The 26671-nt window shown below is 35.7% G+C and overlaps 1 protein-coding gene across 5 annotated transcripts; it reads right to left on the bottom strand.

Moving 5' to 3' along the window:
• Positions 1-157: 157 nt before the first annotated feature.
• efr3ba (EFR3 homolog Ba (S. cerevisiae)) lies at positions 158-26650 on the bottom strand. 5 transcript variants are annotated; one of them, XM_077239959.1, is made up of 24 exons: positions 26463-26650; positions 25749-25805; positions 24690-25016; positions 18280-18356; positions 17275-17402; positions 16998-17148; positions 13498-13619; positions 12537-12686; positions 11978-12103; positions 10995-11073; positions 10402-10537; positions 9988-10149; positions 9103-9214; positions 8911-8962; positions 8592-8764; positions 7423-7660; positions 7044-7172; positions 6835-6902; positions 6395-6522; positions 6140-6231; positions 5830-5878; positions 4348-4454; positions 4139-4188; positions 158-3941 (listed from the first exon to the last, which is right to left on the bottom strand). In XM_077239959.1, the coding sequence occupies exons 3-24, from the start codon at positions 24694-24696 to the stop codon at positions 3842-3844; spliced, it is 2436 nt and encodes an 811-aa protein (XP_077096074.1). In that variant the 5' UTR covers positions 24697-25016; positions 25749-25805; positions 26463-26650; the 3' UTR covers positions 158-3841. The 5 variants fall into 5 exon arrangements, with proteins under 5 accessions (XP_077096074.1, XP_077096073.1, XP_077096075.1 ...); XM_077239958.1 differs by having other exon boundaries at positions 24690-25160; XM_077239960.1 differs by having other exon boundaries at positions 4348-4451; positions 24690-25163.
• Positions 26651-26671: the final 21 nt, after the last annotated feature.

The following is a 26671-nucleotide window of genomic DNA, read 5'->3' on the forward strand; positions in this document are numbered from 1 at the left end:
TTTATTGAAATGTAATATACTGTAAATTTTGATAATGTGCCATAAAATTGTTTCAAGCAGAAAAGAACAAAATGGTTCATTTCTGAGAAACAAACACACACCAAAATCATTCAGCAGTATGTGCAGTTGCCAATAAAGCTATAAACACAGGTCAGACTTTGAATTCATAAAATTAGTCTTTAATTGATATTCTTATTATTCACACCACATATGTACATCACTTAATGATTTCATGTAGGCAAACATTCACAGAACACAGTTCTGAAGTCATATCCGTTTGCAGTGATAGTATCTAAACACAGGCTGACTAATTACGATCCACAGTGTTGTAATGATCTCACTGATTAAAAATTTAAATGAAAAAAAGGTAAAAGCACAGACAAAACACCCAGTGCATGCAGCAGTTGACAAGGAAAGACAAAACTTTGATATTTGATTTCATACATGCAAAATCACCTCACATGTAAGCAGTCTAGAACATTCCATCAGTTGAACATCATAGCCATATTGACAGAAGATAAAACCTACTAGTTGTTTTTTATGCTGGTAAATAAATTCAAGGCATTACCAAAAAAAAAAATTTAAAAATAATACATCAACCTAAAAATGACTTCAAGAACTAAAGAAAACATGTTAAAATGTATAAGTGGAACCGGAACAATATGACATGACTACACATAACACCATAAAATTTTAGACGAGAACACGTCAAGATGAAATTTCGCACAACATGAAGTATATTCAGCATACACCACATTTACACAGTGAGCTTTTAAAGTGCTGCGATTAAATCTGGGAGAACAAAATCTTGACATATGTAACCCCTCCGGTTCAACTAAATACTTCACTAGTGCGCCTCTTTAGGCCAGGGGAGTGAGGTTTACTCGCACAGCTTTTACTAGCTAGCCTCCGTTACACTCTAGCCCTAAACCTTAGTCCCATCAGGGGACCAGTGTGACTGGTCCTACTCACACTGCTCTGAGCGGGATTCGAACCAGCGTCACCTGCATGGGAAGTGGGCGCGCTAACAAGGATACCTGAAATTATTTATTCATTTTTGCAAAAAGAAAGGAAACACTGTACAAGTGGCAATTGAAGCGCATATGGCAAAAAAGGGAGATAACTGATCCCTTTAGATCCATTTGCATTAAAAGTGTGGTCACGTTAGCGAAACTTCAGCAAATTTTGCGAGCAAAGTAGCTCCATTGTCAATACTGTACTGTATGTATGTATGAAGTGGTCACTTACAAACCAAACGCCTTAACTTTGGTAAACCCGGCGAATTCGTGTGTTAAATGTTCACAAACTTGAATTAGTTGTGTAATCCATATGTTTGTGTCACGTGTCCTGTTGACATGACTGCATTTCACTGTATAAAGGTAAATGTGTCTGCACCCTTGGGCCGGTTTCACAGATAGGGTTTAAGATTGAGCCAGGATTAGGCCTTAGATAAATTAGGACATTTAATTACCTTTTATAAACATGCCTTAGAAAAAAAAACATCACTGGTGTTCATCTTGAGACAAATCATTGACACTGACATGTTTTAAGATATATCAGTGCAAGTTGCTCTGTGTTAAAACAGCTCAAACTTGCATTTTAGTCTGGGACTAGGCTTAAGCCTTGTCTGTGAAACCAGAGGCTTAACTTCTAAACACAAATATGTTGCATTTACCAACATAGAGCTGCTTGTTTGGAAGTGACCTCTGAGTTCGACAATGACCTGTAATAACATTTACCGTTGCTCGGGGAAATCCAGTCATTCCAATAAGAATCTGTGCGAAATCAAAAAAGTCGCCAGATGTTGCTCATTTTCAAGTTGGACACATGCATTCACCAAGCTTGGTTTGAAAGTAACTTCTGTGTGAGCAGTGCTTTATAGATCACTACAGTAGACCTGTTTTTTGCCAGTGAAATTTTGTTAATGTGATTTTGTTCACGAAACTTTGCCAAAGTTTTGCTAATGTGACGTGTGCTCTAAGAATTGTTATCACTTCACTCTTGTTCGGAAAAAAGCTATTTATGCAATCAAACAAACATTACGCAAATGAAAACTCTTACGCTTCACCTATTAGTGAGGTACAGATGTAGGAAACTGCAGCGATTATAGTAATAAATGATGATACGGGACTGACTTTACTATGTGAACATTAATTTTCTTACACAGTGTCATTAAAGGTATACTCCACCCAAAATGTTTAAATTTCTCATCATTTACTCACCCTCATGCCATCTCAGATGTTTATTGCATTATATGGACTTTTCTAAAAATCTCTGTTTGTGTGCCACAGAATAAAGAAAATCCTGCATATGGGGTGGCATGTGGGTGAGTAAATGATGAGAGAATTTTCATCTTTATCCCTTTAACCATCACTTCTGATTGGAAAACTGCATTCAGTTGAACTGGAAACGTACTATTTGCTGTATTTTTTCTACCGCGCCTACCCAATAGTTTTAATTTTTAAAATTTAATAATTATTGCTTTAAATACAACTGTTATTGCAGCATGTAGAGACGTTTAAACATGCAAACAAAGCTTGTATTTAGCTAAACTGTTTGTACCCACACACTGAAAAAGGTTTTGGAAACATTAGGACATTCTTAAACAAATGTTCTTAACTTAAGATACAAAATTTAAGGCAGCTTTTCTTTTTAGTAATACAAGAAAACCAATCACTTGCTCTGAACAACAGACTCTACGCAGACAAGCTACGATCATTTGTCAATAAATTCTGCCCCTTATTTATCTAGACTAAGTGTTTAAGTGCATATTTCACCAACATATGGTATATTCTCTTGGTTTGTTTGTCTTTGTTGGCATAAATAGACCTCAGGATACAGTACAGCCATAATCCTTATCTAAAGTCCGATAATAAACTAGACTAGTGTTTCTCAACTGGTGGGTTGCGGTGTGTGCAGTTAAAGAAACTACAACAAACGTAATTCTATGTTTTTCTGATGCAAGACTTTTATTTTGAAGGACGTGTGTGAAAGCTATTGACACTTCTGTCAGACGCAGTTTAACTAAAGACTGCCAGAGAAAAATGTGTTGTCCTGATTCAGTATCTACGGTCAGATGTTGTCAGTGTCATTATTCTAGCGTTATTTCATAACTTGTTACGTAATAAAGTCTCTCACCTCAGAAAAACAAACTTTCCTGTCCTGTCAGACATTATACTATGCTTGTAGCGCGCAAATGTGGCGGCACGTGCAGTATAAAACTTATCAAAGAAATTATAAGCATGCAATGTCGTAGTTATGTTGTCAATTAGTAAGTCATGAAAAAAGTACCAATAAATTATGTAACAGGTACTTCGTGTGTAAGTTGGGAAGGATTTGCATGCTGTTCTATAACAACACTTTGTGTTATTTTGTACATTTTATTTGTGGCGGCTCTTACCGGTACTAGCTTTCTTCCTTTATTGTATTAAGAAAAACTAGTTCAGTGTTAGTGATATTCTTACAATTTATATGTGCGTAAGTAAAGTGGGATGGCACTTGTGTGTGAGTTGACCATTTTTGATAAATAAATTTGCTTGGTTTTTAAAAGCAAATTTATATAATTTGTATGGGTTAATTATATATGCACACACACTTTTGTATATACCTTTTTAGGAATTAGGTCAAATTCCGAAAAAAAAAGAATAAAACAAATTTAAAAAAAGATTTGGGGTTGTGGCTTAATGACCATGGTAAAATGTGGGTGCCATGGCCAAACCAGTTGAGAACCACTGCACTAGAGGACATGGTTGAGAAGACATAGTTAAACCTGGACATTGAGAAGGAGTGATAATAGAAGGATGAAAACAGCTGTATGAGGCGACTGGGACTCCAGGGTATCTCAGTATACACAGAGGTCTGGAAAGTTCATTTCATACACCGGTATGGAGCGGGTCCGGCCGTGACCATTCCCGACAGAGCCAGACGGACTCGGCGGAGGCCTATCCAACCGAGAGAGAGAAAGAAAGATGAAACAAATGTCAATCACATGAGACAGACAATACAGCCATTGGAGTCGATTCATACTGTATGTATTTTTATATATGATATTACATAGTATATATATATATATTGTCCTTTATGCACAATTGAATGTTTAGAAAAGCTAATTTATAAACTGTTACAGAAGGTCATGTACCTGATTGTGATTTCGAAGATTTGATTGAGTTTATTCTGCAGTAGGGAAGCCTACAAAAATAAAAAAACAGTACAGGTGGAGAGTTCATCCACAATATAAAAAGAAAGGAACAGATGTAGGCGCTGAACAGAAGAGCTGTGTTTGTGCTTTTTGATGATAAAATTTGAGCTAGAGAGTGTGTGTATACAGGCTTGCTGCATTAGACTCACCCTGGCCCCGCAGTGGGCTGCTATCTCTTCGAATGGAGCGTTCTGAAACCTCTCCACCACCTGCCTTCTGCGCTCTCTCTCCAGCTCCTCAACATTCACACTGTCTACTGAACACACACGAACACACACACTCACGGGTGATTCTGTGCTAACTGCCACAGACCAGCCTACAAAATGTCCTTTTAACCCTTTAAAAGTTTAGTTAAATTTAACACTATAACTACTGATAAAAAGGTTTTTGTATCGTGTCTTCTCTAGTCCTTTGTGTTTAATGAAAAAGCATAATTTCAAATTCATATTTTATAGAAATCAGTAAAGTGTTATTTCACCCAAAAATTCTAACTTCTGTTATTAAATACTCTCAGGTCGTTCTAAACACGTTAGACATTTGTTCATCTTTGGAACACAAATGCAGATCTTTTTTAATGAAATCTGAGAGCTCCATTGACAGCCTATGCAACTACCACTTTCAGGCACCAGAAAGGTAATAAAGACATCGTACGAAGAAAATCCATGCGACTCCAATGGTGTAACCTCAATTTTATGAAGTGATGCAAATGCTTTGTACAAAAAATAACAATAATGTAACACTTTAATTACAAAATATTAATCAATTAATCTCCAGTGCGCGTTCAACACAACATGCATGAGTCGTGGTGCTCTCGTGAACGAGCGTTTTACAAGATTCATATTTTGTAAATAAAGTGATAAATGTTTTTTTGCGGAAAAAGAAGCACTCACGTTGCTTCATAACACTTGAGGTTAAACCACTGGAGTCACATGGATTACTTTAATGTTGTCTTTACTATCTTTCTGGGACTTGAAAGTGGTAGTTGCATAGCTGTCAATGGAGGGACAAAAAGCTCTCAGATTTCATCAAACAGATAATTTGTGTTCTGAAGATGAACGAATGGCTTACGGGTTTGGAACAACAAGAGGGCGAGTAATTAATGACAGAATTTTCATTTTTGGGTGAACTATCCCTTTACTCAGAGAGACACTTCTGCAGAATTTCTATAACAACACTAAAGACAAACATAAAAATGACCAAATAACCTTAAAATGTTTTGAGTCGGTAAATTTTTAAAAGTCGTCTTATGTTCACCTTGGCTATCTTTAATTGATCAAAAATACATTATAAATACATAATATTGTGATTTTTTTTTTCAATTTAAAATACAATAACAATATTTTAAAATGTAATTTATTAATGTAATTCATCTTCAGTGTCACATAATCCTTTAGAAATCATTATAATATGCTGATGTGGTGCTCAAGAAAAATTTCTAATTATCAACAGTGATACTTTTTTCAGCATTCTATGATAAATATATAGCTCAACATATTTGTTGAATTAATGTCACATTTGATCAATTGTTGTCACTTTTGATCAATTTAATGCATCCTTGCTGAATAATAGTATTCATTACTTAAAAAATACAATGTCAATGCAAGTAAACTCTCAAATCATACAAGACTTACCAATGGCTTGTTTAAGAGTTTCAAATGTTATTTGCTCTGCTGTGGATCTCTGTAAGGATACAGATCAAAGATGAAAAAAATATATAGCTGATAGTAGATTAAATTCTATGAGGTGGCAACACACACACACACACACACACACACACACACACACACACACACACACACACACACACACACACACACACACACACACACACACACACACACACACACACACACACACAAACACACGCACACACGCACACACGCACACACGCACACACGCACACACGCACACTTACACACACACACACACACAGGATGTTACCTGTTCTTTCTCTGGACTGTTTCTAGAATCCATCTCTAACTGCAGAGAGACCGTGTCTCCAATGCTCTTTCTCTTGGACAGTCTGTCTTCATCTGAGTTACAAAAACAATTTTTTTTTTATATACTATGAAGAATACCAGAGAAAAAAATCTCAGCTGTATTATAATATTAAATTGTGAAATGCCTCCCAAAAAGACAAAAATACGACCGGACATGCATTTTCAGTGTATTCATATCTCATGTTAAGTGTCAGACCTGTGATCTGTGGGGTGTATGGTGTTGCCAGTCTCTCTGTGTTGTATCCACTGCCGCCCAGCATCTCTGCTATCTTAGCCTGCAAAAACAAAACCTCTCCTTCCACTGCCTCCAGCTTCTCTGGGATCCTGAAAGAGAAAGAGGCTAAAGCTATTCTTCAGCTTTCTGAGGCAGTAAGAACCAGACCCATGATGATCATCGAGTGAAGGAGCACTAGGATTATTTAGCCATAACTGAAAGACTTTGAACTGAGTAAAAACTGTAGAGTACGTTCCCGACCCAGCACAGATGTTCATAAGAAATGAGACAGAACTAAACATTTCTGTCAGTCTGTTAGTGTGGACCATGGCTTAAAAGCTGTGTCTCATAATGGTGAAAAGAACATTATGGTAGTCTGAACAGTCTCTACAGTGGTTTGAAGACTGCAAGGTGTTGCTTACTTAAAGCTCTCAACAAGAACATCCTCTGGAAGCAGGAAAGGGACAATTTTCTTTCTTGACTCAATCACCTGCAGAAAAAAAACTTTAACTGTCACTCCATCAAACAGACAGACAGACAGACGAGATAGATAGATAGATAGATAGATAGATGGATGGATGGATAGATAGAAAGATAGATAGATGGATGGATAGATAGATAGATAGATCACCTCATGGACGTGTTGGCAGAAGGTGGGCACAGTGGTCAGCTGGCTGATGAGGTTCAGGTAGGCAGCTGACAGAGCGTGGATGGCACAGCGGGTATATACAGGAAGAGCCTCTTCAGTCGAGGCCAGGTCCTGAGGAAGAGGATGCATCAGTGGAAAAGAAAAAAAAGCTAAGTACTATTGTTGTTATACCGCAGGTTGATAGACACTTTAATGACTTGTCTGTAAGACACACAGTTAAATACTATACAGTACTTGACCATATTGTAAAGAGAAGTCGACTTGTGTTAGCTTTTAACATTTTTATTTACTAGCATATATTAATATGCCACTGGTTTGTCCACAATCATGTATCACATATCACAGGGAGTGATAGAAATACCTGTAAGGCCAAAGCCAGTCGGATCAGGTCTACCACCACCTCCTCATTGGCCAGTTCCACACAAATCAACCCCAGCAACGTATGAAGAGACTCAAAGTGTCGCTGGACGCTGCTTTCCTCTTTGCAGGCCAGGTAAATGTGGCGGTACAGCCTGTGGCTGTGTTTCTTCATGAACAGGTTATCCTGCCTTGAGCATTTGTCTACTTTCAGCTTTAGTACTGAGATATCTGATATAATTCTGTAGAAAGCAACACAAAAATGCACTGTAAAATGTTTTGTCAGGTAAGTTGAACCCTCAGGGAGGGTTACTACTGAAGCAAAAGTGCAAATGTTTTTGCAATTATATTATATATATATATATATATAAAAAAAAACTTAATATCAATTTCTGGCATGAAACTCTAGATGGCGCAGATTAATAGGTCCTAACTCAATTTAGAAGTGATCGCATCGTCATTTCAGAAAGCCTCCCCCTTCCCCAGCTCCACCTGTATAGATCTGCTATGGGGGTTAATTCATGTATGTTACACGTGCAGCAGCAGCAGCATGTCTTACATGCTCACAGCAATGTCTGTCAATGTATTGGCAACAGCGTAGCAGATCTTTTCCGCGAAGACCAAATACATTAACTTTGCCATTTCCATTACTATGCCAATCTCTCCAAGAGTTTTCATGGCAGAAATATAGGTTCAAACTACATATAAGAGCAATTCGCTAACAAAAAGTACCAAACCTACCATGGTATTACAATGTATCACTACAATACATTTTTATAAGGGCCATTTGGCCACGTTTTGTGTTTACTCTACGTATCAAAATACAGAGTAGAATGTTTACTCAGGTAACCTTAAAATGTGCTTCATACTGTAACATCCGGTTTTATTCAAACTAAAATATTATTTAATATGACTACCAAGTTGTACCAATGAAAAAATCTTTTTGAAGGGTCAAATCAGATATAAATAAGTTAAGTATTTAAGTATTTAATTGATCATGCATGGTTACACATCCTTAGGCTTATCTAAAAAAAAAAAAAAAAGTCAAATAAAACTGTAAATCGTTTTTAGATAAGAACTACACTACAACAGTAAAATCTTTTGAGTCATGACATATTTTTTAGAGGTACATTGTAGATTCCTAGAGTCTTGAGTTGGTCAGTGTGCCCGAACCTGACGGGGGAGAATTTGTGCCGGTTGTCATGACGATCAATGATGCTGACGAGGATGTCGAGAACGAGTAGACGGATCTCTGCGTCCTCCATCAGAGTAAAGGACAAGAGAGGGTCCAGGAATGAGGTGGGAAGTGCTGTCAAAATGTTCGTAGACTGGAATCCTGCTGTTACCTGAAGGAGAAAGAAAGAGACTTGACGTTTAAAAGGCACACGAGACCATTCAACTTTTGGACTGCATCAGCAACTGTGGATATCATGAAACAGCAGGGAGAGTAAATGGCACAGCGTGTGATTATGACTGACACAAACCAGCTCACCTGCAGCAGAGACTTTAGCAGCATAATCTGGATCATCCTAATGCCCTCAACCCTGAAACCAGAAACAGACAAAACACATATTCATTCTATGCTGGTCTTATTCCTCAGCTAATTTGCATTTCATCTCTGGCCAGCAGAAATACATTATAAACGTGTCTAATGTATGAAGTCTAGGTTGTAACCCTGTCTCACCCGGTGTTGGCCGACCCCAGAGACGGATACATGCCAGGCACAGGAATTTTACCAATGATGAACAGCATGACCTCTGAGCGCTGGTAGGTGGGCAGCGTGTTTGCAAATGAGCCTGTAAACAAAGAAAGTTAAATGAGAGATTGTGCACAGTCAGCTGGTTAAATAAACCCCTACAGGGAGATACAAGACCCCACACGTGAATCCTTGTAGGCTTTATGTTGTGATAATGACTAGGTGACTGTACATTAACCCACTCATTACACAGCTACTTGGCGAATAAATAAATAAACAGGCATGAAATATTCATCTATCTATCTATCTATCTATCTATCTATCTATCTATCTATCTATATGTCCGTCGGTCTATCTATGTCTATCTGTTTTTGTCTGTTTGTCTGTCTAATCTATCCATCCATCCATTTAATTATCTATCTAATTATCTGTCTGATCTATCCATCCATCCATCCATTTAATTATGTCTGTCTGTCTGTCTGTCTATCTATCTAATTATCTGTCTGATCTATCCATACGACCATCCATTTAATTATGTCTGTCTGTCCATCTATCTAATTATCTGTCTATCTGTCTGTCAACTATCTATCCATCCATCCATCCATCCATCTGATGGAGTGACAGTTAATTTTTTTCTATTTAGAAAAAATCAATTACCAATTTCTTTTTTTTTTAATCTAAAAATATTGAGATAAAAATGTTATTTGAGAAGAAAGAAAATGTGGAGTGATATGAAACTGAGATCACTAATGTAGTAAATCAGTTTGACAACAGTCAATTATAGTTATTTAGCCACGTTCATATTACAAAAATATTTGATCACTGAACGCCATGACTGCCACATTTACTCACAAACATTCATTGTTCACCCACCAATAGTTTTAATGACAGATTCTTGGAGTTGTCTCTCCTCATGTACTGTAATGACCTTGGAGCCCATGTTTGCAAAAGAGTCATAGGATCCAATGAGTTCGTAGTCCACACTGAGCCTGAGCTGCTTCAGTAAAGTATTAAACACCTCCAGTACTGTCGGCCCTGTGGAGAGGTACGGCACACAACCAAAACTAAATTAAAAGGAACAATGCAGATGTGTATGATTTCTACTGTATAATTTTTTTTTGTCAAAAATATAAACACTGATGCATATGAAATAATCAGCATTTATATCACTTTTACATTAAGAAATGAATTAATAATATCATCAGAAACAAAATCATATAAAGTGCTTATTTTGTCTAATGAGGTGGGTTTAGTGCTCCCTCTAGTGGTCTAAAGACAGCCTGGTACCTATGGAGCCACTGGCTTCTATGACCGCTGCTTCTGAGATCACCTCCACTATCCCAGCACGCACTCTGGCTGAATTCTTACTGTTAGCATCCAAGTGGCCCAATAGCTGCTGAATCACCAGATGTGAATGTTGGGTCTGTCAAAGAAACAGTAGACATAGTTAATACTACAGTAACACGGATGAACATGGAAATATCAAATCATATTTTCATGCTTTACAGTCACACTGAATGATAGTGTTCAGTTAGATTCAAAATGTACTGTGGTCTAAAACTCTGAGGCCATTCAAAAATGTATTTAAACCTGTAAATAAATATAAACAGATTTTTAACACTAAAAACAGAGAGAAATGTTATGATGTAAAGTCAATATGAAATGTTAATACATTCATTTAATTTTTAACTCCAATTGCAAAAATAGTAATATTTTAGCTACTGGTATGAGACTTTTGAACCCCATTGTAATAATTAAAATATGTCCCCAAACACCCCATAATTATTTAGTATCAAAGGGCCATGCTCCACAAAAATAAGTCTTGTATTTTGCATTACATACTTTTTAAACCAAATTTCAGCAAAGCTGTTTGTATCTACCTGAATGGAGTACATAATGATTTTGAAACAGCGCACAGCAAATGTTTTGCCCTCCCAGAGTGAATGATTATCAAGGTGCCTGAAAATACACAAGTAAATGATTAGCTTCAGCAAACAGAACTAGAGCAGAAAATACACAGGCGTAACAGATACTTTTATTGTGTAGTTGTTTTAGGCTAACAATTAATTGTTTAATTTTTATTTTTTTATTCTCTTTTCAATGTTATATTTCTGTACTGCTTTGTATTTGTGTCATTTTTGAATTTAAAAAAATATCCAACATTCTAGGATGACATAAATTAATTTAAATGGAAACCTCGACTAGCAAAATCAAAAATCAGTTAATTTTTTATAAAATTTGTTTTAATTATTAATAATTCATTCAAGCATTCATTTCCATTCCATTTACATTACTGTTCAAAAGTTTGGGGTATAATTTAAAATAACTGTTGTCTAAATGAAAGTAATATTATTGTAATTTATTCCTGTGACGGCAATGCTGAATTTTCAGCATTTTCACATGATCCTTTGATGAATAGAAAAGTTCAAAAGAACAGCGTTTATTTGAAATGTAAATCTTATGTAACATTATAAATGTCTTTACCATCTCTTTTGATTAATTGAAAGCATCCTTGCTGAATAAAAGTATTAATTTCTTTCAACAACAAAAAAAGAATAATAAAATCTTACCTACCACAAACATTTGAATGGTAGTGTATGTGCATATGTACAAGTAGTTCAGTCAATTAGTAACATGATCATTAATTTATAAGTTTCATTTTATGCCATATATTACCACATATATGTCCTTTATTCAAAATAAAATTTTAAAATCAAAAATTTTATTGTCAATTAATATTGTCAAAATATTCATGCCTCACACAAATGCTCAAGTATTTGAATAAAATGAACTGAAATGAAAACAGATCAGTCTCTGTGCTTCCCTCTTGTGTTTGATAAGGTACTGGTGCTTAAACACTCACATGAGCACAGGCTTCACAGCATTCTTGATGTTGTCGTAGGCTGCTCGTCCCAGCAGCTCTCGAAAGCATCTCTCGGTCAGTTCCACTGGACTTTCCTTCTCCTTCTCTGTCCCTGGGGAAGGAGACCTATTGATAGAAATCAGAATCAGAAAACGCACATTAACGAGGGCTGAATCAATAGGCGATTGTTGTTGGTAATACCGTTAGTTGTGGTCAGTGATTTCCCCAGAGATGAAGATATGAACAGGTTTTATGGTTCTAAGTTCATCACACAGTTCAATCCATTGTTCATGGTCTGCATATGACCCTTGGGCTTTGGGATTAGCTTCTAGAATAAATTGCTTTCTTATTGTACTCAAAAGCCTGACACTTCAGTTGTAGGCTGTCTGCTGTTATATCACACACTTTTCAATAACATTCGATTAGAAGTTCATTAGCTTAATCACACAGACCGGCTAATAGTTATTACCAAGACATTGTTTCTCGGAAGGAAAATTCACATGTCCATTAGACTAAAAGTGTCCGTTTCTCTTCATGTGTGATTGTGTAAGCGAGGCACCTCTCTGTGGCTTCTTCCTGTTGGAGGTTGAATAAGAGAGACGGCACGATTTTGTCCATGTGCTGAGGGTCCCAAATGTTTGCCTGCAGTTCGTCATTGACAGTCTTCCTCACCACCCCCTGAAGACCCCTGATCCCTGCCATACGAATCCTTACACAGAGATATACACACACACACAACCCAAACTGACATTAGTTAGTCACGCTTACGAGACATGTGGATTTATATATATGGGTATTTTAAGTGCACTGAACGATCTAATTCAGCCCCTGGTGCATGAATTATTAAATCAAAGGAAAAAATAGTTTCCTTTTACTTCAAAAGAAGGATATGTTATTTCTAATATTGTTCCACTCAACGAGGCACAATCTCACCCACACACTCTCATGCAGGCATGTGTACACGCATGTGAATTTCCTTTTTATATATCTCTATTGCTCCATTTCTACAAAGCTTTGAAGTTCACAGTAAGTCAAATAATTGTGGATAATTGTTTAATTAATTGCAATTTAATAATAAATTTGTATTATTCATAAAATAATTAATTATTTGTATTATTTTTTATTATATTATATTATTATTATTTATTTTATTTGTTGTTTATTAAAACATTATTATGTAAGTCAAATGGTCTAAGAAATGAAAGTCACAAATTTTACATTCAGGCTTCTTCTATCATTTTTGAATAAGTCATTTCCTTTATGTATTTGAATTGCATATAAAAATTCCATTCATTCCATTTTAGATTACACAGTTTTAACATAAAAGGTTTGTAGTTTAGTTTTTTTTAACGGCTGGAGGGACAAAGTTACACAGTGTACCTTTAAATATCTGTCCATGTTAAGGGACACCATGCATCAGAGGCTTAACCAACAAAAACAAGAAGAAACCAGATTTTGAAAATGCATATTTTTGGGTGTAAAAATCTTCCTCTGTTGAAATGCTGGAAAGACATGCTCACTTTGTGCGAATATCTGGATCCTCGTAACTGGAATGGCACATCTCACTGAAGCGTGACACAAAGAAATCGTAGCTACGATGGTATGACGGTGTATCCTCCTCTATGTTGGCAAACTTCACAAACTTAAAGAGAAAGCAGAAAAATATAGAAAGTTTGGTTACACTTTATAGTAGGTGGCCTTAACTACTATATACTAACATTAAAAGCCTACAATACTATGGATTTACTGTGTAACTACACGTTGTTCCAGAAAATGTTTGCCATTAACTGCTAAAAAGTTTGAGCTAAGGTTAAGTTTTTTTTAGGATAACTAGGATGATAGAGGAAGATGTAACACAATTTTGTTACAGTTTCGGTTAAGGTTAGGGGTAACGTTAAAAGTGTAATTACAAGTGTTAATTAAATAATGCAAATGCTTTAAAGGGGTCATGGAATGCATTCTCAGATCTTTATATCATGTTTCTGGAGGTTTGAGTTCTGGGGGTTCTTATGTCTTTAGCAAAGTTTTTATTACATCAAAAAATCTTCACATATTTCAAAAACACTTAATTTCAAGGGGCTTTACCTTTTTCAGAAACGCAAGTAAAGCCCACTGCTGTGATTGGCAAACTTCATCGCACAAATCCATCCCCTCCTCCACAGTGTGTGTGTAAATATCAAGGACATTTAGATTTTCCGTTTAATGACCCCTTTAAATGCAATTATATTGCACCAACATGCATGTACATAATACATATACTGCATCAAAGAGTTAAGAATATAGTAGTTATAGTAGCCACCTAACATATACCCAAGTGTTTTTGGTAAATACACAGTTAGAGACTCTTTCCGATGCTGTGAAATCCAGATATTAAAATTATATTCAACAATCACTTATGAATAGATCAAACTCTACAGTATTTTGGTGTAAAGAAATGTCACTGGATAGAAGCTAATCAGGCACATCCAACATGGACATGCCTTGATCCTCATATTATGAACAAAACTATGTAAGATCAAAGAAAACACGACACAAACTTCATTTAATACATGGTTTGTGCCATAACGTGCACTGTGCGGTGAAACGTTCAAATTCAAAGGTCATTTAGAAACCAAACACATTTAGAAGTCAAACACGTTTTATTGCTGAAGCTTGATATTGAATATTTGTATACTGATGGGTCTATGCAGTTCATGGTAATATAAAACGTTTTAAGACATTTTGTCAAAGTCTTGACAATTTGTGTCAATAGTCCTAAAGCAAAACCAGTTATTTAAGATATGTTAATCTGTACTTATGAGGCAAATGTTCTTTTTCCAGTAGAACCGATTAGGATATTTCTGATTATCTTAAGATTTGAGAATAGCAGCAGTTACCCAGTGTGCTACAACTGACCACATTGAGTTCCACATCAACACAATGCCTACAGAGAACCTGCATAATGATACTGAGATGAAAACTCTGCACAACCCATAAATTCTGTAAACACGCGCACTGCTTTCAACATTTATGGGCCACATGCCTTAAGCCCTGCCCCATCTGGCCTCTATCTGTAAAAAGTAATCTCTTTTTAATCTTTAAGCCCTTATATTTCAGAAGCATCAGATGTGAGCGATTTTGATGTTGAGAACTCTCTACATTCCCATTAGCATGTGAGTTAGGTGGGTGGGTGTAAAGCTTTCAGGGACGAAGTTGAGGTTTCACCTTACTGTACAGAGGATACATTTATTTTTGTTTTGAATGCTTGTCATGTAAAATTAAATGAGAAAAGTTGGAGTGGGCATATACAGTAAGCAGTGAACCTGTATATTTCAGGAAAAGGGGGAAGTCTAGCTATAACATCATCTTCTCTATGACAATACAATTATTTTATATAATGGAATTTACAAAATAAATACAAATATTTTTCAGTTTTAGGGAAAAGCGGGAAAAATTCTTAAAATACTTTGAAAACTTACTTATAGCTAAAATACATTTTGAAGAATATGGGTAACAGTTGATGGACCCCATTGGCTTGGAAAGAAATACCATGGAAGTCAATGGGGCCCATCAACTGTTTGGTTACAGACATTCATCAAAATATGTTCTTTTATCTTCAGCAGAAGAAAAGAACTTATAAAGGTTTGGAACAACTTAAAGGGACTATGTGTAGTTTTTTAGGTAGTTTATTATCTAAAATCTATATTTTTGTTCATAAATATGTCCTCAATTGTGTACAAATACCTCTTCCAATTATCTGACTAATCCTCGTAAACAAAGAATTTATTATCTTTATAAAGTATACATGTGACGGGTAGGTCCACGGAGGCTTCCATGTAGTTCCGCCATCTTGAAAAAGTATAATTTAGCAGAGAGGGTCAAAAAGTAGTAGGCCAAGGCGTTTCCACAACGCGTTTTCGTTCAGGGCCAGCGTCAGGTGACTGAAAGCAGCAGAAACGGAGGAGCAGAGCAGTGAGAGGCGCTTGACAAGTTTAAAAGGCTGCATTGCACTGTTATTATTCATGTTCGTTGTGTCAAGTTGCAGTTTGTTTGAAATAACGAAGTGCTATTAGAAGACATCCTGTCATAGCTTTTTGGTACATAACAGCTACCGTAGATGCAACACGCATTTGAAAAAGCGAGGCGCTGAAGAGCACAATTTGTTTGAATGCAAAATACAATTTCACCGCTAGATGGGAGTAATTCCTACACAATGTCCCTTTAAGGGTGAGTAAATGATGACAGAACCTTTTTTTGGGTGAACTATCCCTTTAAGATGTGATACTGTGTGGATTTGATTGGAAAGGAGGGCTTTATATTTATATAAAGTAGTTTGGATGAGCTTGCTTGAGGAGAAGCCAAAATGTTAGAGCTCTGCAATTGAATTGAGATTTTAAAACATTTTAGTTCTGGTCTGACCTTCACTGCAAGACTGACACCTGAAAGGGCTGGGTATCGATTTAGATGTTCAAATTCGATTCGATTTGCAACCTCTCAATTTGATTTTCGATTTTGTATATTCAACTTTTTTTATTTTAGGTACACTTGGGTACATAAAAACAGAACCCAAGTCTATATTTCAAATGCATACAATGAATAGACAGGATTTTGATGCAAGATGAAACATTTATGCTGAAATTGTACAAGTCAGAACACAAGTTTGATCATGCCTCGATCAAACAGGATCAGGTTATTTTATGCTAAAACAAACATAAAATCTCACAGCATTAGCTGTAACATGGACGCTGCAACCCTATGAACAGTGTAGGAAAACCAACACTGGCTTTTGGGCGATAGATAAATAAATCGATTCGTGGCCTTTTAGAATCGATTTTGAATTGACCACATTTTAATAAAACGATTTATTGAAAAATATTTTTTTTTTGCCCAGCCCTACACCTGAACCTGTGGTTATGCATCCATACTCCAGAGACACCCGACTCAAGGTAGATTTATCCAGTGATCATTTTCACCCTGTAACTACATCAATAGGTCCGCAAGTAGATTTCACTAGAGAGTAAAGACAGTGAATTTTACTCACTGAGTTAGTGCCCAGGATCTGTAAGTTGGGTTTGTCTGCCTCCAGCAGTTTGCGCACCATAGTAAGGAAACTCTCCACAAAAAGGTTTATACTCTGACAGTGACAGGCCATCAGCAGCTGGTCCAAAGCCTCCATAGCAATACAAACATACCTGTGAAACACACACATATATGACACTGCCCTACCAATGATCACAGACAAATATATAGTGGTAAATCAGGTATAAATTATACAGTCAGAAACAATCACCACATTTTCTTCCAGTTTTTGTTTTTACCCATATCTATGCCGGGCAACATCTCTGGACAGTCTTTCTGACAGGTAGGCACCGATACGGTCTAGTTTCTCTGGAGCAGACAGGGCGTAAAATGTAAGCTTCTCCATGTTAGCTTTCACCAAACCGTCCTTTAAAGAAGAAGACCAGACAAGATGGGTAGACAGATAGAGAGAATATCAGAAGAACAGAAGATGAAAAATGACCATAAAATGTCGCTTTAAACTTTTCTCTCCCCAAAAAGAACCTTGCATCTATGATTTGTCTTCTATAATACAGATCCTGAAGCTTGTATCATCATTCAGAAGAGAGACAGATTCAAATTATTTCCAGTTTTGTGCTTAACCATGGTCAAATATACCAGGGCGTTCTTTCTAAAATTAAATAATTGGCTTTTATTTGTAATCTGGAAAACTGTTTAATTTATACTTTGTATCAAATCATTAGTGTATTTTTATTTATAATTATCATTTATAATATTATATTCATAAAAATACACATTATATTCATAACTAACAACTTATATTTTATATATTTTTACCCAATATTAGAAAAAACATTTTCAGTGCAATTCAAATGTATTTGTATTTCGCATTTCCAATAAATATAATTTCAAAACTGTACAGAACAGAGGCATTCAAGTAGTGAGAAAGTGAAGGATGAAAAAGACATTTACACAAATCATTTATGATCATATGCACGTTGCAAGAAATGAACCAACAAAAAAAAACCAAAAAAATTACAATATTTCTTAAAATACTTTTCGTAAATTTCCGCAGTCTGAAAATCCCTGAAACTGAGAGCATGAGTGTCTGTGAAGACGACTGAATGCGATCAGGTGACCATGCAGCAGATCTGTTATGCCACAGTGGCTCTAAAACTAATAAATGTCACCATTGAAAGCCTATGTCTACATCACTGCATTGATCACTGATGACTGATATCCACTAGAAGCCGAGTGAACCACCCCTTTTTCATACTCAGTGCTTTTATCTTATCTGAACTTACCTCAGGGTCTTCTGGAAAGATGTTATCCACCAGCCGCTTATAGCGGGGTCTCAGGGCCCCACAGCATCCACAAACCCCTGAATCACATGGGACAAAGTGAATTAGAGCAGCAGAGCATCTCCAGCACGTAGTATTGATCAAAAGTCTTTGTAATTATACTCAATGTGAGGATTATTTATTGCATCGACACATTAAATACATTAGACCTGTGTGCTGTAATCTAGTAAGTGAGGCCAGTCGATTCAGAGAAAGGCATTCATCTGTATTTAGGAAACGTCTGCAGCTTGGTGTGCCGGTTAAATAGATTTGAAAAGAAAGCATTTAGAATTGTTTTGGTTTTACACCGCCACTTGAAAGCCCATAAAAGGCTTATGAAGACTAATAAAGGGACACATTGTAAATCACAGGGGGGGAAATGAGGATCTTTCAATTGCCGACGATTTGTTGGAAATAATTTAATTAGAAAAACAATATTTTATCTTTTAAATAAAGTTGAATATGATAACATTAGTTATATGCATTAGGTATAATGAAATTAAAATGAACAACATGATTATTTATTAGTCAATATTATTTTAGTGTTATTTGTATACTGTTATAATATTTATTAATATTTTCAATTAGTGTTGATTTTTTCATTTTCATTTTTAATTTTAGTTTAAGATTTAGTTTTGTTATGTGCTTTTGTAATTTTATATATATATATATATATATATATATATATATATATATATATATATATATATATATATATATATATATTTTTTTTTTTTTTTTTTATTATTTATTGTCATTCCAGTTTAGTTTTAGTAATTTTAGTACTTCACATTTATTTCAGCCTGCCATGGCAAAATTTTTCATCAAATTTTATAATATTTTATTTTATTTCAGTTACTGAAAATGATTTTTAATAGTTTTAGTTAATGATAACAACACTGAGGTTAATGTTCATAACCTTCTAATAAACTGTAGCACAGTAACATACTATACTCCATCTATCCATTTTAAACAGCATTTTTATGCGTTTAATGTTTAATGAGTCATACTAATTGAGAGAGGCTAAATGGAATTCATGTTCTTTTAAAATGCCACTGTTCACCACAGGACTATTTAAGCGACCTGCCAGAAGATAAAAGGTGATTAAAATTGTGAACAATTTTACAAGTCACAGAATCTAATATACAAACTTTTCCTTATAGATTCAAATAACGCCTAACCTGAAATCTTGTTGTTGAATAAAATCAGTTCATGTTGTTTGTCAACTACCCAACTACCTCAATAAACACACACACAAACCCCCTTCTGGGAGGATGAGTCAGAGGCAGCACCTTGGCAAGACCCCTGGGAAGGTCGAGTCTGTTTACACCATAACCATAGTGAAAAGCTTCATCATGGAGGAAAGTAAACAAACCAGAGCAGGTGGAGCGATTAGACAGCAGCGTTCAACCACATACACAATGGCTATTCATTCTAGTCAACATATATTAAAGGTGCATTGTGTAATATGTCTGGAGATCTATTGACAGAAATCCAATATGAATGATATATATCCATAACTATGTTTTCAGTGATGTATAAAGACCTTGCATAATGAACCGTTATGTTTTTATTACCTTAGAATGAGACATTTATATCTCCATAACCGCGGGCGCCCCCTTCTATGGAGGTCGACATATTGTGTCGTAATTTCTACCGTAGCCGACAGCGAACACACAGCGCTACAGAGCGTTTCGTCACTACCTTGAAAAATAAGTTTTCAGTGATGTATAAAGACCTTACTTAATGAACCATTATATTTGGTAACATTATATATGGTATATAAGGTAAGGTAACATTATATATTACCCTAGAATAAGCAGTTTCTGTCTACACACACCGTGGGTTCCCTTACATTGAAATGCGCCGACATGTTTCTACAGGAGCCCTAAACGGACAAATGTGTTTCGTTACTATGTTGCTCTTCATGCAAGGAACCAAGCTTAGTTCAGCGAATAAAACACTGACACAATGATGAACAAGTAACAATAATATTCGCAATAACACATAGTTTTACTGAATAATTAAGTAAACATAATTTCTTAATTTATCCTTGTAAAGAAACCTCATTGCTGAACTGGCTACTCTCTACTGTCTCAGACGATGACATATTTTCCTGTCTGCCACCGTAACTTTTGTTGGTTGCAATTCGTAACCTCAACACTAGATGCCGCTAAAAATCACACACTGCACCTTTAAAGGGATAGTTCACCCAAAAATTAAAATGTTGCCATTATTTACTGATGCTCAAGTTGTTCCAAACCTGTACAAGTTTATTTCATCTGCTGAACACAAAAGAAGATATTTTGAAGAATGTTGGTAGCCAGACAGTTTCTGGCCCCCACTGACTTCCATTGTAGGAAAGAAAATATGGAAGTCAATGGCTTCCGTCTACTGTCTGGCTAATAACATTCTTCAAAATATATATTTTTTGTGTTCAACAGATGAAATAAACTTGTGCAGGTTTGGAATACCTTGAGGATGAGTAAATGATGACAGAATTTTCATTTTTTCAGTCAACAAAATGCAACACAAAAATGTAGGTATATGACTCAAGCCTGCTGTCTGACCAGCTGCTGTCAAGCTTGCGTTTACCAAGATCGTGAGTGGCAATTATGGTGTGTTTGTATGGATGTGAGAAGATGTAGTGTGAGTCACACATTGGCCCGTGCACCTGCTAGTGTTTTTGACACATCAGCGTGACACCTCTACGCCTAAAGCATCACAAGTAGATATGAAAAAATAAATTAAAAAAAAAACCTTGACAGTCAACACGAATATTTTCATCCACACACTCAAGACTGCAGTGAATCCTCTCACACTCACGCTGTTTCTCACTCCCAGAGTGTTTCTGCTGTCAAAAAAGGGGTCATTAATGACTGCAATGTGTAATCACTTGAAAAAAGACACAAACAAACAACTATACAGATTGCTGTGCATTTTAATTGACCCAAGTAGTTGGTTAGGAAAAATACTTTCAAAACAATAGTTTTAATGGTTTTTGACTGCTAGCTCATTCTCACAAATAAACAAGTATATAAATATTATTTGCAAAATAGAATTTAAACAGGCATATAATTGACAAAAAATTGGAACTATAAAGCCAGAACAAATGATTAAAATAAATTAAAACTTAGGGTACGTTACGTTTACACGACAACAATATACTAAAAATGTCTTGAAAAACTTGAAACTTTGCATTTTTTGTGTACAGCCGACAACGTTGTCAAAACAATCTCATTCACACGCATCCGCAAAAACATCTAAAAACGCTGTGTTATGCATGCCAGGTCAGCAGTTGGAGATGTCACTTTGTAAAGAAACACTATAGACTGAACAAGTAATACGCATGTGCATGATGTCACTGTTTTCACAAATTCACGTTTTTGTACTGTAGTTTACACCGAGACGATAACAGTATCGTTCAAAGACTTGCACTTTGAAACCTGTTTTCAAAAGTTTGCATTTTCAGGCCCTCAAAATGCTGTTGTCGTGTAAATGACCGTTTAAAACGCATAAAACGTTTTACGCTTTTAGTTGAAAACGGTGCCTTGTAAACACCCCCTAAATTTATCTTATTATAATTTTAATAATAATCATATATTTTTTATTATAAATAATAATTTAACTATAAACTGGTGCATAAAAAAATGATCTGTACCATGCATTTGTGCTTCTAAAACGAAGGACTTGAAGAGCAGCCCTCCAACATAATCATCCAAATAGCAAAACTAGGGCTAAACATTGAGTTCATAAATCCAAGCTCCACACAAGAGCTACAGGAACTGCTGTACTAGAACTGCATGAGCTATATTTATGAAACGCAAGCACTTTGGCATTCTGCTTCTCGGACAGGGTGGTAAATATTACCTCCACAGTTTACAACCCTCATAATTCTTTCTCTTATGTAGGTATGTGTACTCACCTATCATTCACCTGACAGAATCTAGTCACACTGACTGAGCCAAAGGGCCTAAAATATCTGCTTTTAGGTTTATTATTTTAACTCACTTAGACTAGATCATAATGCTGTGCATTTTATGACAACGTTAACAAATAAATGTAAAATGTTACGCTCAAAATGCACAAACAACTAAATAATTTACATCAGGAGTGTAGCATCAATTCTAGGGAAATAAGTGCATACTTTGTTGCCAAGAACAACCTACATGCACATCTGCTAACTGCATACGCTGCAAAACAAAGGCTATCGCTGGCACTGTGACAAAGAGGATTAGGTCACAATGAAGAACCAGTCATGCTCGGATGTACTACTATATGGCTGATATGATATCCTCCAAGCTGGCAGGGATACTAGAAGACATCCAGCTTTAATGGGGCTTTGATAAGGGCTACTAAAGAAATTACATAACACACAACTCACTATGCATGCGAATGAATCAAACTCCATGTTGTGGCAGCTACAGTATGGAAAATCAATCTTTCCGAAACACAAAACACAGACTCTGGGCACTGCCTCTCTCGTAGTGACACAGTCACTCTGTTACTTCTTAAAATGACAGCTATATTTAGCACATCAGCCAACACAGTTGCCATATCCCTTCAGATTGCCCAAAACAGGACACAATATCAAAGACACACACTCTCATACGGAAGTGTCACAGTGAGAAAGCAGAACTACAGAGAGGGAACTTCATGATAGCGAAGAGAATGTAATCTATTGATTTACTTCTTTAACTTTGTCACTGCCATCTCTACTTCCATGAGCAGTTAGTTGATCTAAAACTATGATTTGCATACCCAGGAATCTGTATGAGAATAATGATGTGCCTTTTTGTAAAAGCTTTGGGGTACAATGAAGGTTTTTCAGTATTGCTATTAAAGCATCACATATTATGCCCCTAAATAGTTTGCCATTGTTACAAAAATGTGAATATAAATGACTCGCAGTGAGGTCCAAAAGTATGCGAATATACTAAGAATAAAACATCTAATAATTTAATATATAAATCATAAGAAAATTTGTGGATTCAGAAAAAATAAATAAGAATAAATACATTGTGGAGCTAATGTAAAAAGATACACTACCATTCAAAAGTTGAGCAAGTAGCCTAAGTTAGTAATGTTTTCAAATATTTTATTCTCAGCAAGGCTGCATTCATTTGTTTCAAAAACAGTAATATTGTAACATATTACATTTAAATAACTATTGTCTTATTATTACCTATTTCAAAATGTAATTTATTTTCGTGATGGCAAAGTTGAACAGTCTTCTATATGATCCTTCAGAAATCAATCTAATATGCTGATTTGGTGCTTAAGAAGCATTTCTTATTATCAACGTTGGAAAAAAGTTGTGCTGCTTAATATTGCTGTGGAAACCGTGATACAATTTTTTCAGGATTCCTTAAATGAATAGAAAGTTCAAAATAACGATGTATTTGAAATATAATTTTGTTGTACATTGTAAATATTTGTTGTCACTTTTAATCAATTTAATGCATTATTGCTGAATAAAAGTATTAATTTCTTTAAAACATATCTTACTGAGCCCAAACTTTTAAATGGTAGTGTATATTTAGGATTATCAGGATTCTAGAGCACAAATTAAAAAAAAAACAAGTATATTTGTAACACTGACCATGTGAACTCCTTTTTACAAAAAGCCAGATTTTTGTACTTTCATTGAAGCATACAAGACCGAAAAACAATTTATCAATTATTTTTGTACTCAATGTCACCAATACCAATGTAATTTGAATTATATATACAGTATGTATGTAGGAAAAACATACATGATTTGTCATTGCTGATTTACTCCTCTTTTGAATTCCTTAAGTCCAAAATCTGAATAGCATAATCTATTATCATATATTACTGACTTAATCCTACATTCTCTCAACACACTGTTTTGTGGCATGCGTGGAGAAATCGATCTGGTTTTGAAGTGCTACAGCCATGCGCACATCCACGCTGTGAGAAATCAGAGTCGCAGCCTGACTGCCTGCAGCTCACTCAAAACATCCTCGACCATGCGTGCTGGTCGGGCAAAATCATAATAAATAAAGCAGGAGATATAAATAAAATAAATCAATATGTGTACATGCATGTAAATGTATAGTTAAAGTAAATAACTGGACATTGCAGTAGTGTGTTTTAGTAGTGCGTGTTTAAGTATTTGGTGCAAAGTAGTGTGGATGAACCTAAACCGGTACAGCCTAAAAATGAAAGATGAAACGAAATATGCACAATAAATAGAGCAGAGCTGCAATGCTGCATGCAATCTGTTGCTTCAGCATCATTCTGCTGTCATTGCCATAATCTGCTCTGATGCACATGAATCTTTCCTTCAACACAGGAAGGGAATTACCATTTATATACACATAATCATGCACTCACACAATCGCCCTTACCGTACATTGATGGAAAACCTGATGAAATTCTCTGTTCTTTGCCTGAAGCCTCTTTCTCTGTCACATAGCCAGAGAGAGAGAGAGAGGGGGAGAGACACACACACACACTCTCACAGACACTCAATCACACACACGCACGCTCGCATACGCCGCATGTGACCGGGCTCCAATGACCTTGGATTTTCCAAACAACACGGCACAGCTTTACCTCTATCAGGAACAATGCTGGTTTAACAGACAGGTGCACACACACAAATACACACTCACACACAATCAAGCGCACACGCAGCCCCCTCCTCAGCAAAGACGAACACATTCACACACCTCCTGACCATTCAACAATGAGGGGGAATGAGAGATGAGGAGGGCGTTAGAGAGATGGAGACACAGGATGAGAGGGGGAAGGATTCAATTGGTGCAGCCATGCGTCAATCAACTAGTTGTTGACCCCTCCTCCTATTGTCGACTGGGCTGCTATAGAAAGAGTATGATTAAACATTGATTTTGTCTAGAGTTTTTAATATCATATCTGGTTTAAAGAGAAAGAAATACTATGCACTTCAGAAGAAAAAAAACACTTTGTCTAAATAACTAATTAAATTATTATTCATGTTGTTTAATTTTGTATTTACTATTTTTTAACAAAAAAAATTTTAATATAAAAATAAATATGTAATAAATACGTCTTGAAAATCTTTATTTAAAAGAAACCTAAACCTACATCAGGATATTACGTGTTTTCTACTCTGGCCTGACGCCTGATCCATGGCATGTGAAATGGCTCAGTGTTAATCTGATCGGGTTTCAGTTTTAGACACAAAACTATGACTTATACATGAAAACAATAATTTTTTTGCAGTTGCTAAATGTTGCATGAGTATTCCTATATCAAAATTTAATGGATCAAATTTCTGACAAACAAAGAATCTGGCATTAAAAAACATCAAATGTAAATAAATTGCTCATGTGCTACAAATGATAACATTAAACATGGCATGTTAGTCCAACAGCATAGAAGAAACAACAAAAGCCTATTAAATAGCCTAAAAATGTGCTTACCACCTCCAACCTGATGATCCAAAAGAGTACTGCAATCCAGGAGAAGTCTTCTTGGACCTAGAAAATCAGGGAGGCCTGGAAAATTTGGGAAACTTGCAAGTGGCATCTTCTTGACTATCTTTACATAACTTAATGAGAATAATATAAACTTTTATAATCGAATCTACTGTATGTTTCAGAATCCTTTTATAAAAAGCATGGAAGTCCAAAACCACTAGTTATAGACATGTAAACTTCCATTCACTTTTGACTGTTAATACGAGCCTACCACCACCACCTCCCTCCCTGCCTATTGGTCTGTAGCACTCTCTCTCTATCCCATTGTCACTTAACTTACATGGCTCAGGAACTCTTTATAGACTCTTATTGCCCTTTAGATCTTATTTTTAGGACATTAAACAAAATGCAATTTTTATATAATATTTTAAACGGTAGTTTGAATATTTATCTGATTTGGCTTTAGTGAGTTCTTTGAATCGGTTCTTCTGAACAACTAATTTGAACGAACGGATTCTAAAAACAGATTAATGTGTTCGTACCATCTATCAAATATTTTTTTTGGTTCACTGAAAATGCGCCGCTTTGTGCCGGACTATAATAAACCATGTCATTCATAAACTATATACAGTGTAAGTAGCCTATGTGTGCATGTTTTCTATTGACATATTTGGTTAAATACGCCATTCTTTTATTCAAAAGACCTAGGAGACTTACCATGCGTAAAAAAACACAAATGGCGGAAAGCTGACCCTGAAGTATGATGATGTCAAATTAAGCTTTTACTTATATATGTTTCTCTCTTCTTTTCAAGACAAAATTACGCCTAGCAGGCAGCTCATTCGTCGTCTATCGACACAATCCGAGTCTAACATGGAAGAGACAGGTGTGTGTTTGACCGCTGCACAGACCGATCGTTGTGACAT

Source organism: Siphateles boraxobius, unplaced genomic scaffold (genome assembly GCF_051911475.1).
Source record: "Siphateles boraxobius isolate OS27281-9 unplaced genomic scaffold, OSU_SipBor_1 22, whole genome shotgun sequence".
In the NCBI taxonomy this organism is placed as follows: domain Eukaryota; kingdom Metazoa; phylum Chordata; class Actinopteri; order Cypriniformes; family Leuciscidae; genus Siphateles; species Siphateles boraxobius.

Coding starts and splice junctions, on each gene's coding strand:
- efr3ba (XM_077239959.1), bottom strand. Junction 17,403..18,279: donor TCTTTCCAGAAGACCCTGAG/GTAAGTTCAGAT, acceptor TCTTCTTTAAAG/GACGGTTTGGTGAAAGCTAA. Junction 11,074..11,977: donor GCTGTGAAGCCTGTGCTCAT/GTGAGTGTTTAA, acceptor GTGTATTTTCAG/GCACCTTGATAATCATTCAC.